This window comes from Bicyclus anynana, chromosome 2 (assembly GCF_947172395.1).
Source record: "Bicyclus anynana chromosome 2, ilBicAnyn1.1, whole genome shotgun sequence".
In the NCBI taxonomy this organism is placed as follows: Eukaryota; Metazoa; Arthropoda; class Insecta; order Lepidoptera; family Nymphalidae; genus Bicyclus; species Bicyclus anynana.
In genome coordinates this window covers 15,713,900-15,728,327 of record NC_069084.1, presented here as the reverse complement: position 1 = coordinate 15,728,327, position 14,428 = coordinate 15,713,900, and the positions used below count along the sequence as shown (strand labels likewise).

Below are 14,428 nucleotides of genomic sequence, written 5' to 3'. Positions count from 1 at the left end.
ATGGTTCGAACATCTAGCTCATTGCGTTGAAAATCAACAGGCAGAAATTATCTTAAGCTTCGAATTTAGGTTAGTAATTTAATATGCGTTTTATTTCAGGAAAAACGCTGCTATTAAATAACTGAACCGTAAATTCGAAGCTTAATTGATTGAGACGTGTTTGTTATCGCCTGGTGGTGAAGAACGTCAATGTGAGAAAGACAGAATTAATTGTATTTATAAAAATAATAATTTGAATCTCAAAAATCATGTAATTTAAAAGTGTAGGTAACATTGGGGCAGTGCATGTTTTATAAATACAATTTATTATATTTAATGTGCGAAAATAATAATCTTTTATTAGTAGAATAATTAAACAACAATTAAATACTTCTTCTGATTTGATATACATTAAATCAGAGGGTGGAACAAATAGTAATTATAGTAATAATTACATATTATAAGATACGCCTTACCCAAACATAAGACCACTTTGGGAGCTTTCAACTTTAAATATACTAAAATTTAATTTATAATCATTAATAATCAAGTTATAGGATCAAATAAATTAACAACAGTATCAGACTTGGAAACAGTTGGCCTAGTCTGTCGCTTATAAAAATCTATGAAAGTATTTTCAGCTTTCAATTGCATCAGCCAATTGGAAGATCTAGAGACCAATTTTGGAATCACCTGCGGCCGAAAGCTACCAGCAATATTAACAACCACCAAGAGTCGCTAATAATATTAGCCTCTAACAAAATAGAAATAGCCAACCAGCAATTACTGACCGCGAAGCAGGCTGGCTTAACCTCTAATACTAATAAATACTTTATTACATATAGCTAACTGATTTCTATGTATCACAGCGAAATGTAGAATCAGTTTTAGATCACAGAATTATGAAGTCGTTAGAATTTATCAAGTGATCTGAAATCGAAAATGAAAAAAGAAGAGTTAAATCGTGTATTCTTCTGTCATACAAAGGATAAAAGAGAATATTGCGACAGTATGTCTGGATGTTACGAAAGTGTTGTTTAAATCCATTTTACTATTTGCTAAATAAGATACAAGATCGTCCATGTTTCAGTTAGGTGGTTTACTTGCTACCGGTTGTTTGAGAGCAATTAAATTGATTTAAAAACATGTTCACTAAAGTAGGTATGTGAACTTAAAAGGTCAGTTGAATCTGCATTACAGAATGTGGCTACTACAGATGTGTGTAGAACTATAGTATTCTACGATAGTTTGTCAATAAGTATACATATAACTTGCCTTTATTGAAGCTATAGGTACATAAAATAAAACCATTTCTTGGGTTTGTTCTATGTAGGTATATCCGCCCATTCTATCCATGGTGATTATGCAACCTTATAAGTTGTTGTGGGTTAAATGTCGCCAAGATGATTTGAGTAAATCATTTTGATCAAAATTCTTGTTCAGGGGGTTTAAATCCCACCCGTTTTGCCACCCCACACATTTCCGGACTTCTAACGGTATGTTCTGACCCTTAGAAATCTGTTATTAAGTAGTTCTGTTATTGGGAAGTGGAAGGCCCGTTGCCATGTTCACCAATGAGTCAGAGAGTGATATTTCGGATGGTAAACTGAGCCTTTATTGCTCAAGCTTTCAGGTTCCCCTTCCAGAATGGTCCCATCGAGGAAACACCAAAAGAAATATGCCAGAAGATCTATTGAGGTGTACTTAGGACTCTTAGTACCAGGCAAGGTTGTGGAAATATCTACGCTAATGAGTACTACCAGCAAATAGAAAATGCGTCATGACAAATCACCTGTTTGTCGTTCAAGTTTATCGATATATTGTTGATAACAATATGATATAGTTGGCAACAATATGTGCTGTCTGTCTACAATGCGAAAAGATCGTTCACAGGGTGCCCCGAATATCTTGTATATGATTTCTGTACAATGAGGCAACAGGTGTCATTTCACAGTCAATATTTAACTAGCTTGAAAATAAAGACTGATACGTGATACTGCGATCGTCGTTACGCAGGTAAGCAACTGCCGATTTGTTACCGCACTGTAGTAGGACGGTACTGCATCGCTAGAGCTGATAATAGTTTTTTAGGACTTTTAATATTGCCAGCATTTATTTTTGATTGCAAATTAACTAAAAAATTACCTAAAAAATTACAGATAATTAAATTAATTATCTGTCTAGCTGTTTGCCCGAGCTAGATCCGATGTGTCTGTAGTCAGGAAATGACTTGGTGGTGTGATGCCAATCGATTAATCTTGTAGTATTGTATGTGCTGGTATGACATGCACTTTTAGTTCAGTCTGTCCCTTGGGACTGCAAAGCTGGCAAAATTTAGACCGGAGACCGATCAGACTTCGGATGCTTTATAAAGTAGTTCTGTTGTCCTTTAAAATGCTTGACTTCAAAAAAAAAAAAAAAAAACTGATACTTCTCTGATGGAAGTCATATTTTTTATTAAGCCAAGGGTCTCTCCTTTCAGCACGTGCTCGGATTTTCGAATATATTGAAATCTTGATGATGATGATGCCAGCAGACAATCATCTAGATATACAACGATGCGAATGACTTCCGGCAAGGTCTGAGCGACCCCATTGGTCAAATATCTCCATTTTAAATTAGACGGAGAAAACCACGTTAGGGACTTGCGGATCGCCAATTGGAAGTAAGCTTGGGAAAAGGTCTATTTTGCATAGCCGATCTCATACTTTCAGAAAATCTGGTATCCGATTATAAGTTATTATAAGTTTGAACTGATCTATGTGAACAAACGTGTTTAGGCCTTTCAAATTTAAAATTGGACGGTAGGAACCATCGCTTTCTGGCACAATGAACATTGTTATCAAAAAACCTTGCTGATGAACCCGCAAGCTTGAGAACACTGTGCGAAATTGAGGTGTTAAGGCACTTAAAACAACAAGAGGAGGCCTATTGAGCTTGCCGCCCGCTTTAGTATTGTCACATCTAGAGGCACCGACGGATGCGCTCTGATGTCTGACTAATCGGCTTTGTCGTACAGTTACTGTAGATCGAAAAGTATTGTAAACATATCCCTGAGGATATTGATAATGATGATGCCTCTGCGGAGGAGCCTTCTGTGCTGGATGTGTATACCAGCAGTACCGTTTGCAGGAAAAGCTCGATTAGAAAACATTAGAAAACGTATCCCTGAGTATATTGATAATAATGACTCCCCTGCGAAGGAGCATTTTGTGTAGGATATGTAGATTGCGTATGCCAGCAAGTACCCTATGCAGGCATTGTCGACTACAAAACATTGTAAATATATCCCTGAGGATATTGATAATAATGCCTCCCCTGCGGAAGAGCAACCTGTGCTAGATGTGTCGCTTGCGTATTTGAGCAAGTAACCTGTAAAGGGATTGTCCATTACTACACATTGGAAACATATCCCTGAGGATATTGATAATAACGACTCCCCTGCGTGGGAGCATTCTGTGCTGGATGTGTAAATTGCGTATTCCAGCAAGTCACCTGTGAAGGCATTGTCGGTCACTACACATTGTAAACATATCCCTGAGGATATTGATAATAATGACTCCCCTGCGGAGGAGCATTCTGTGCTTGATGTGTAGCTTGCGTATTCCAGCAAGTACCCAGTGAAGGGATGTTCGTTACAAAACATACATTCTAAACATATCCCTGAGGATATTGATAACAATGACTTGTGGAGTCCAAGAATGAGTGGAGGAGCATTCTGTGCTGGATGTGTAGCTTACGTATTTCAGCAAGTACCCTATGAAGGGATGACGATTTAAATACATTGTACACATATCCCTGAGGATATTGATAATAATTACTCCCCTGCGGAGGAGTATTCTGTGTTGGATGCTTAGTTTGCGCATGCCAGCAATGAAATGCCCTGTAAAGGGCAATTGTAAGTGACTGCCCCCTGCGGAGGGCGATTATTAGTTAAGTTTTGCTACATCCAGCTTTAGGAACTGATCTGACAGTTGACGAGTGTTAAGAACTTTCTTAACACCACCAACTTTCATAAAAGCTACGGTAAAACAATCAGCTTTAAAAAGATTTCAGCATCTACCGTAAAGACGTTTTTATAAGTGGGTCTCGTGTGAATTTCGTTATAGCATTACGTCTCATTTGAATTATCTCAGTTCTATGACCGCATTATAGTTGCAAAAGATCGGATGATACTATACGTAGGTACAATACTATTTAAAAATAATAGGTACAACTACAAACTTTTATTAATTTCTTTTTTTTTTTTTTTCTGATTATAAAAAGAAAAAATAATTGTTTATCATTTAAAGCTTGGAACTGATAGACCTTTAAGTTTGGTTTCTATAGAAAAACAAATGCAGGGATCTTTTGCAATACTACTCGCAGTTATAATCATAAAATAATTCATGACTTACATTATGTAAATCAATACAACATTCATTACAAAAATCGTCCCGAAAACACGTCAATTCGTGTACCTATTATTACTTAAGCAAGTAAGTTACCCTTTCGGAAGGCACAGACTTGTTTTCCTTTACCTGTCACAAAAAATGTTCGAAAACTGCATTTACAGAAACGTATTATTTAAACTTGGCGTTTAGAATATATATATATATATATATATATATATATATATATTTTTTTTTTTATATAAAATATTTATATTTGAGGGTAGCTACAAAAAATATTTTATAGTTTATCAAACCTATTATCTAATCGTCGAGATCGCTTTGATTCCTATGACGGCGCTAACGTTTTGGTTAGCGGCACGTCGATTTATTCGACCCACTAGACCTCGAGGAGGTACTCAAGCTGCTTTAATGAGCTACTATCCGATCTGCGAAGAGATTGGTCTGCAGTCGCCTCTCTCGGACCGATTAAGATCAAACAAATAGATTGCTCGCATTATTTTTGATTCGCAAAATAATAATATGCAGGTACCTGCATTTTACGATAGCGACTGCAATTTGCAGAAATGCGTATGCCATCGTTTGACATAATTTCTATTGCAGGGTAGAATTATTATACAAAAGACGTACAAAGGAGAAATCATTAGTGATTGCTCGCACTCTCGATTTATATAAATTTAATTTAAATAGGCATATAAACATAAACGAACAGTAAAACTGTTAGAGAAAATATAGAAGTTTATAAAAATAAACACTTACGTGAAATACTGTTGGTCACTGCTTCTTCAGGAGAACACAGTACACAATTATATTCAAATTTAAATTTAGAATTTAAATTTATAAATAGGGAAATTTAATGGTTCGTGAACGAACCGTACACAGCGAAAATAAGAACGCCAATGAGCTAGATGTTCGAACCATTGTTCGACCAGCTGCCTGGTAGGTGAAGTGAGGGGGATGTGCGAAAGAGAGGCATATAGACACGTAGAAAGAGAAGGGAAACACACGCGAAAGGACGAGTGCTATCTCAATCAATTAAGCTTCGAATTTACGGTTCAGTTATTTAATATGAATAATAATGGCGGATTGATGACGTTTTCTGTGCAGTAGTCGATTTGACGTTTGCTGTCAATTGTCATGTCATAGTTGCTTTAAGGGCGCCATCTTGTTATAACTCTAAAACTTGTTATTTAATTTTATTTATTTCTTATTATTAAATTAATTTCTTATTAAACAAATAAAATACTTGTAGTTTTTAAATTTTAATGATACGGGGTACAAGAGTGGACCTGAAATGGACCATCTCCTTTGACATAAACATACACCCCCCCCACCCTCTTATAAGCAATTTCCAAATACTCGTATACTGTGACATACACATAGCGATATAAAATGAGGATTGGCGTTACCGGTGTCTGCGTGTGTCGTTAGAGCAGCTCGTACTGGCGCAGGTGCATGCGCTGGATGATGTCGCGACAGTCGTTGAACACCCGCTTGATGTTCTCGGTGTCGACGGCGCACGTGAAGTGCGGGTAGCAGTAGTGCTTGCCGTCCCCGCTCGCCGTGCTTATACGCTGAAATTCACGTGTGAAAAATATGTATTACGCCTCATCATCATTATTGTCAGCCGATGGACGTCCACTGCTGGACATAGGCCTCTTGCATGGACTTCCAAACAAAACGGTCTCGAGCCGCCAGCATCCAGCGGCTTCCTGCAACCCGCTTGATGTCTTCGGTCCACCTAGTGGGGGGTCGACCAACACTGCGCTTTCCGGTTCGGGGTCGCCATTCCAGCACCTTGGGACCCCAACGTCCATGTATATATAGTTATATAGTATATAGTACACCGGTCGTGTCGGTCTGCCGTCCCATCGGATTTCGAGAGTGAGGGAAGAGAGAGTGCACCTGTGCTTGCGCATACACTTGTGCACTATAATATCTCCTGCGTACATGGCTAATCTCACCATGAGATTAGCCGCCGTGACCGAAAAAAAAAAAAAAAAAAAAAAAAAGTCGGTCGGGAGCATATTATATTATTATATAGTACATAGTTGCTCTTCGAACTATGTGGCCTGCCCACTGCCACTTTGGCTTCGCGACTCGCTGAGCTATATCAGTGACTTTAGTTCGTCTGCGGATCTCCTCATTTCTGATTCGATCACGCAGGGAAACCCCATGGGGTTTCTCTGTATTACGCCTACTACACAATAATCTTTACTTTACCAATATTATAAAGAGGAAAGATTTGATTGTTTGTTTATACGTTTTGATTAAGCTCTGGAACTACTGAAGCGATTTGAAAAATTCTTTCACTGTTGAGAAGCTACATTATTCCCTGTGCTATAACCTATATTTAATCTTCGTATTCCTACGGGAAGGGAAACAACGCAAGTAAAACCACGCGGCGTCTGCTAGTGATTAAGTTTTACGTCAAAAAATCATTTCAACGGTAATAATACCCCTTACGTGTGAAAGCAAAAATTAGTAAAATTTAGGTAATCCACAAATTACTTTTCCCTGGTTAGGCGTGCGCCCAAAAGTTGGAAACATCCTACATAGGTTAAGTCACTGTCGTATTTATTTTAAGAAAACATTTTTGTTTTTTTTTTTGTAAGAAATTTTTACCCTTTATTTGGGCCCCCTTAAAGTCACGCTACGCCACTGCGGTAATTGACGAAATGGGAGGTCACTGTGCATTAGATTTTTCTCCTATATTTTAGTTGAATGTACTAGGGCAAGATAACTCACAAGGAGTTCAACTCTTATAAAGAGCGCGCGTATGCGATGACAATAATAGGATTTATATCCTGGAATTGGCGTAACATTTGGTCTGAATCTACTTGAAAAGTACTAAAAAAAGAACCTGGTCTCTTAGTTTCAGGTATGGTCAAAGGTGTGCATGTACGTGGTTGTGGTTGTTCCTGTTTAAAAGTACTACGAAACTAGATAGCCTCTAATTGTATTAAGATACCATAGCTCTTAAGGACCTCGTCTCTAAGGTTAGGTTGCGTTATATACTGAGTCCTGGACTTGGTATACAATTAGCTGTTTATGCGAAAGTACCAGGGCACGATAACTCACAAGGAACTCGTCTCGTATGAAGTACTTGGCGCGCGCCACCTCGGGCTGGTCGCGCGTGTCGGGCAGCGCGTCGGGCGGCGTCTGGTAGCGCGCGAACTCCGCGAAGTAGTCCTCCAGCCGCGACTTGCCCGCCATCACCTTCTCCGCCAGCAGGTCCTGCTTGTTGAGGAACAGGATCACCGATATCGTGCGTAGCCATCTGGAATACCACACAAACAAATTAATCCTACTAATATTATAAACGCGAAAGTTTGTATGGATGTTTGTTACTCTTTAACGCTGCGGCTACTGAAGCTATTTGGCTGAAACTTGGAATAGAAATAGATTTTACTCTGTATTAACACATAGGCTACTTTTCATCCCGGAAAATCTATGGTTCCCGAGGGATTTGTGAAAAACTAAATTCCACACGGACGAAGTCGCGGGCGTCTGCTAGTCATCCATATTTCGAATCCGGTCCGGGGCATGCGCCTCCAACTTTTCAGTTGTGTGCATTTTAAGAAATTAAATATCACGCGTCTCAAACGGTGAAAGGAAACCAGCATACCAGATAATTATCTTAATTATCTGCGTGTGTGAAGTCTGCTAATCCGCATTGGGCCAGCGTGGTGAACTATTGGCCTATCCCCTCTCATTTTGAGAGGAGACCGCAGCTGTGAGCCGAATTGATAATGATGATGATATTTTTCCATAATTCTTTATATTAGAGGTGACGAAGATTTGGATTTAGTCGAGTACGACAGATAAACTTATGGCAAGATATCTAGCATGTTTGTGAGTAAATATGGCCCCTTAAGATTGGTGGGTATGTTTAGGGCAACCACATAGAAAAACCAATTTCAGAAATACTGGCAAATAATATTTGAAATAGTGGGGTTATAAAGTTGCAAAATAAAACCCTTGTATTTCCCCATAAACCCTCTTCACCACAAGGTGTGTAAATATTTTTATTTATTTTGAAGAATATAATCTATACTAATATTATAAAGAGGTAAAGTTTGTAAGTTTGTAAGTTTGTAAGTTTGTAACAATTTTTTGAAATGGGGTAATCTTCGGAACTACTGGTCCGATTTAAAAAATTCTTTCACCAGTAGAATGCTACGTTATCGGGGAGTGCTATAGGCTATATTTTATATTTTTGTCATATATAACTACTGAGTTATCGCGGGTTTTCTCTTACAGGTCGGACCGAAAAACTTACTTATTCGCATGCGCTGCCTCAACCATTGCGTATAACTGAAATAAATGTATGGAGGCTTTTTGAACCTTTAAAAGTTCTACAAAAAAGTCCGCGACACCATATATCTGTCTTTTATATTTTAGTAGTTATAGTACCTTTAGTACTTTAATAAATTATTTAAATTTTAAACTAACGTTTACGTCATTATTTACACAACTTAACTTAAATCCTTATCAAAATAAATTATTTAATAATCACAAGGATATTATAGAAATAAGATTTGCCCTTTATACTATGTTAATTAGTTATATAGTTTCGGAGATAATACAAAATTTCTGAAAGTCGCAGAAATGCCGCTATATGACGCCCCGCGGTTTCACATTACGTGGTTCCCGTTCCCGTATGAATATGAGGACCAAACATAGCCTATGACATTCGCAAATAATGTAGCTTTCTATTGGTAAAAGAATTTTTCAAATCGGTCCAGTAGATCCAGAGATTACCCCCGACAACCACACAAACTTTACCTCTTTATAGTATTAGCATAGAAGTCGCTTGGGAAATTATAGTCTTTTGGTCATTGCACCACGCTCAAAGGCTGGACCAATTTTGCTGAGGGTAGGGATAGGATAGGGGCAGGGAAGGGGTAGGATAGAGGTAGGGTAGGGTACGGATAAGGTAGGGGTAGTGTAGGGTAGGGGCAAGGTAGAGGTAGGGGAAGGATATGGAAGGTATAGGGTAGGGGAGGAGTAGAATAGAGGTAGGGTAGGGTAAGGTAGGGTAGGGGTAGGGTACGGGTAGGGTAGGGGTAAGGTAGGGGTAAGGTAGGGGTAGGGAGGGGTTAGGGTTAGCGGTAGGGTAGGAGTAAGGTAGGGGTAGGGTAGGGGTAGATTAGGGGTAGGGTAGGATAGGGTATGGATAGGGTACGGGTAGGGTTAGCGGTAGGGTAGGAGTAAGGTAGGGGTAGGGTAGGGTAGGGTTGGGTAGGTTTACGAGCAGGGTAAGGTAGAGGTAGAGAAGTTTACATCAATTTTTACGCGGACGAAGTCGCGGGCGTCCGCTAGTCTCAAATATAATGATGATATATTTTATTGAAGCACTTTGCGTTCTTGTAACTGACCTGTTGTTCCATAAGCTCTCGAAAAGGTCGAGTCTGCATTGGTGTAACTGACCTGTTGTTCCATAAGCTCTCGAAAAGGTCGAGTCTGCATTGGTGTAACTGACCTGTTGTTCCATAAGCTCTCGAAAAGGTCGAGTCTGCATTGGTGTAACTGACCTGTTGTTCCATATGCTCTCGAAAAGGTCGAGTTTGCGTTGGTGTAACTGACCTGTTGTTCCATATACTCTTGAAAAGGTCGAGGGACTCCCGCAGGCGGTTCTGCGTGGGGTCCTCCCGCAGCACCATGTTGTACGACGAGCACGCCGTGACGAAGATGATGGCCGTGACGTCATTGAAGCACTGGATCCACTTGCGCCGCTCGTCGCGCTGACCGCCCACGTCGAACATGCTGGCGAAGCAGACACCATGCATTTTAACACAGATTCAGATTATATACTGTAGGAAATAGTAGTCTGAGACGGTTATGGCGTCGCTCGATCTCGTGTTGGCTCGTACTGACGCTAGGTGGCGCGACTTGTTTCCGTAAAGAGTAGGGAGTTAGAGAAACGGTTGGTTATAGAAGCGGTAGGTTGGCGGGAACGACTTGCAATATAAGGCGCTCGTCGTACGGTCGGATTCATTAGGCTCGTGGCGTTCGAGCCGTCCACATTTCTTGTTGTGTAATTCTTTATGAGTTACTTGGGATAGGCGGGCAGAGTGACTTAAGTGGAGTTTGTTAACTGTGGCGCTTTAACCCCACACACAACGTTCACAAGTGCGTGACTCCACTCAAGGTCACTCTGCCATTCTATGGTCTGATTTTGGTTATAGTTTGATTTGTTAAATAAGTTGTCCTAACAAATATTGCGAAAACTAAACTGAACAATATCTTAGACTTTTGTTCAACATTGGGTTTCTTATTTATTAAATCCACTTTGAAACTTCTGCTAAAAGTATATTATTAATATTATACTCACTGGAAATTGACTTTGTCGACGACGAACTGCGTCTCGAAGATGCCCGAGGTGAGCACTCGGCAGCGCAGGATGTCCTGCTCCGTGGGCGTGTAGTCCGGCCGCTTGATCATGTGCACCTGGTCCAGGAAACTGCAACAGTCACAGCTTGTTTGTAGTATTATCAGTGGCGTAACTGTAGCATCTGAGGCTAAGGACAACCGTCACGCTTTTGTTCATGACGTATCTTTTAAATCGATAAACACTGGTTGCACGCACAAAAAAGAATGATACTTTGCCACGAGAGCGCGAAACAAGCGATTGAAGACACATTGAGCACAATCGACCTAAGCGTTAAGTATGCAATTTTCATCAATGTTTTCTTATGACGTTTATAAACTTAAACTCATAAAATTATTGTCCCTAAACCAACTTTATAGACACTTTTTTTTAATGTTAGATTACTTCAGAGATCAAAGCTTCTCGGACGTTCGCCTCTTTGGAACCGTGGGCCTTCGGCATTTTGCCAGCCCTGTCACCTTATAGTTACGCCACTGAGTCTTGTATTGGGTTGAGTCAATAGAGTTTTGTATATGTCGTTGTCAACTCCTCCATTCTTGGAGAACTTGACGTAAAGCAGCATCCATCTTTTACGGCAAAAGCTAGAATTGATCAAGTATCCTAGATGTCATAACATGTTTTTAATGCCTAAATGATGAGCTGAGGGAACTAAACCACGTGGCACCCATGAGACAATTGCTCAAAGGGCTACTGTGGCGTGCCAAGGAAATAACCAATAGACGACAAAAAATTAATTAATTAACATTTATTTTATTTATAAAGTTCGCCACTGGTGTAACAGACGTTTTTAAAAAGGTAAAAAGGCTAAAGTGGCGCTGGACGGGACATGTGTCAGATTCTCAAAAGAAAAATGGTCCAAAGCAATGCATAGAGATGAGAAAGGTTGCCCACAAAAGGCTAGAGACCGAGTAGAGTGGCAAAGTCTATAGGAGGCCTATGTCGAAGGACAACCTGACTGCTCTGGTGTATAAATTAGGTAATAATAGTATAACATATGTATTCAGAAGTCAGAGGAAGGCTATTTTTATGTTTTTATTTTTTATTTATTAAGTTCCGATCGTTCTACAGCTAGAACGCTAAATTGATAGATTCTTCCAAAGTAGAACTTGATCAATCGAAGTGCTTAGAACACAATGTCTACGTACTACTTGGCACAGTCGATGAGCTGGTACTCGTTGCTGCGGTCGTAGGTGCGCTGCACGCCCTGGTCCTTCCACAGCTCCTCCGTGTGCTCGTAGAACTCGGCCGGGTAGTCGAAGTCAGGCTGCGAGGCCACGTCCTGGAAACCGTGAATAGACAAAGTGTAGTAAGGCACATATGACATTAACATCATCATAATCAACCTCAGACCAATTATAAAAGAACCTGCATCGCACTCATAGTCACAAACAAAATTGTCTGTCATTTTCTGAGGAAAACGAGCTTAGATTTTGTGTATATCTCATACTAAACTAGAAGTTTTTGGCCGTTTTTTACACAATTCAATTACACATTAAGGTATTTTTACGGAGCTCTGTAACCGACGAACACGATCACAACTATTTAACATCGATTCTATAGAAACAGTTTTTATGATCGCATTAGATCGTTGATCATATACTTTGACAGAAAAGTAAAGTCTAGCGAAGCAGGTCCTATACAATAATTGGGCTGAGTAATTAACCAATATACACTGCCTGACGTAGCGCCCTTAATAGGAGTCCTCAGTAGGAATCCCCAGTAGGAATCTCCAGTAAGGATTTAGAAAAATACCAGTGTTTCGAGTCGCCTGCATCTAGCGGATGTCTTCAGTTTTAAGATCTTTAAACTAATCACCTCATCCATTACCAACTTTGGAACTCATTGAGGTACATATGCAGGCAACTTTAATTCATCTGCGGATTTCCTCATTCAATTACGCAAAGATACAAGTGTAGCTCTTTCTATCACCCGCTTAGTGACTCTGAACCTTCTTCTTTCTTCTTAGAAGACGTCCATTGTCAGTACGCAGTTACGTATAGGATACATTAGTCATCAGAACACACACTAGCACATAAAACACTGTAGTAACCTTAACATGTGAGTCAGAAGCATTCTCACCTGAATATAATCAACGCGCGCTTTGTTTTCTGGCTTTTCGAGCGGAATGGGCGGTGTAAGGGTGCTCATTGCGCCTGTTATCGTCTGGAATGAAACATTATTGTGTACTAGTAACACATACCAACCGAACCGAACCGAACCGAAGGTTGCCTGGAAGAAATCGCTACTTAGCGAAAAGGCCGCCTTTTTGTATGCTGATCTCTTCCTAATTTGCTTTTATTTCACTTGTATTTGTCTTTGTGGTGTGCAAATAAAGTATATCTACCTATCTATCTATCTATCTATAATAAATAATATTTCACTATTTCCTGCATTTGGACCATTATCTTCACTATCAGTATCAGCTAATTTTAATACCCAACTACAGTGAACAGGCCTTCTTATAAGATTTTTGTAAGGATTTCTTATAAGATGCTTTAACTACTTGTATGTATGTATTATGTGCTGTAACTTAGAAAACTGCAAGTTACTATTGAACCCCCTGAATAGATTTTTAACTATACCTTAAGATGCACCCACTGCAGTTGGCTATTAAATGTGCTTGTCCTTGAAATGGATTTCAAAGCCATGACACAAAATCATCCAGTCATTTACTGCAATTTTTTGTAAAATTAATGTCACAACTCAATAGCCATATAACTTAATGTCACAACTCAATAGTCAGAAGGATAGGGTATTTATTGACTGTCTGTAACTTATAGATATGAATATTTTTTTTTCTTTCTTCTTCTATATATGTATTTAAATTACATTCAATTTGGTGACAGTTGGTGACAGCAGGGGATCTCATACTTACAAGAATAGCATCTCGAATGTTCTTCTTAATGTCTTCAATCTTCTCGCGCCGCTCCTTGTCCGAGAAGCCGTTGACGTGGAGGATGCGCATCTGTTTGACGATGGTGGACTTGCCCGACTCGCCGGCGCCCAGCAGCAGCAGGCGATGGGTCGCGCGATACAGCTGGAAAACAGAGGCGTTCAATTACTATCTTATACAGATAATACCTGTATGTCTCTGGTACCTGGTATATATCTATCTATTGAGATATCTGTTATCTTCTAAAGAATGGTCAGGTATAATGTAAAAGTTAAGATAGATTCTTCTTCGCGGACGTTTGCCAAGAGCATACCTGCTCGTCTTTCTGCAGCTGGCGGGTGATGGCGTCGCTGCGGCGCTTCTGCGACTTGGCGTCGTCCTCGCCGCTCTTGGCGCTCGGCGACCCGAGGCAGATAAGATGAGTATACCTGCTTGTCCTTCTGCAGCTGGCGGGTGATGGCGTCGCTGCGGCGCTTCTGCGACTTGACGTCATCCTCACCGCTCTTGGCGCCCGACGACCCGAGGCAGATAAGATGAGTATACCTGCTTGTCTTTCTGCAGCTGGCGGGTGATGGCGTCGCTACAGCGCTTCTGCGACTTGGCATCGTCCTCGCCGCTCTTGGCGCCCGGTGACCGAGGCAGATAAGATGAGTATACCTGCTTGTCTTTCTGCAGCTGGCGGGTGATGGCGTCGCTGCGGCGCTTTTGCGACTTAGCGCCGTCCTCGCCCCTCTTGGCGCCAGAGCGGCGATCCGAGGCAGATAAAATGAA

At 40.3% G+C, this 14,428-nt stretch overlaps 1 protein-coding gene across 2 annotated transcripts in view; it reads right to left on the bottom strand.

The window, feature by feature from the left end:
- The window catches only part of LOC112057121 (guanine nucleotide-binding protein G(s) subunit alpha), a 49,130-nt gene that overhangs the window by 11,623 nt on the left and 23,079 nt on the right, over window positions 1-14,428 (bottom strand). For both annotated transcript variants that reach the window (XM_052889411.1, XM_052889406.1), the window contains exons 4-10: window positions 13,640-13,801; window positions 12,844-12,927; window positions 11,910-12,043; window positions 10,708-10,836; window positions 9,960-10,139; window positions 7,452-7,650; window positions 5,780-5,944 (exon numbers count right to left, since the gene is read on the bottom strand). In XM_052889411.1, coding sequence (XP_052745371.1) covers window positions 5,798-5,944; window positions 7,452-7,650; window positions 9,960-10,139; window positions 10,708-10,836; window positions 11,910-12,043; window positions 12,844-12,927; window positions 13,640-13,801 — 1,035 coding nt within the window. In that variant the 3' untranslated portion in view covers window positions 5,780-5,797. The remainder of the gene's footprint in view (window positions 1-5,779; window positions 5,945-7,451; window positions 7,651-9,959; window positions 10,140-10,707; window positions 10,837-11,909; window positions 12,044-12,843; window positions 12,928-13,639; window positions 13,802-14,428) is intronic.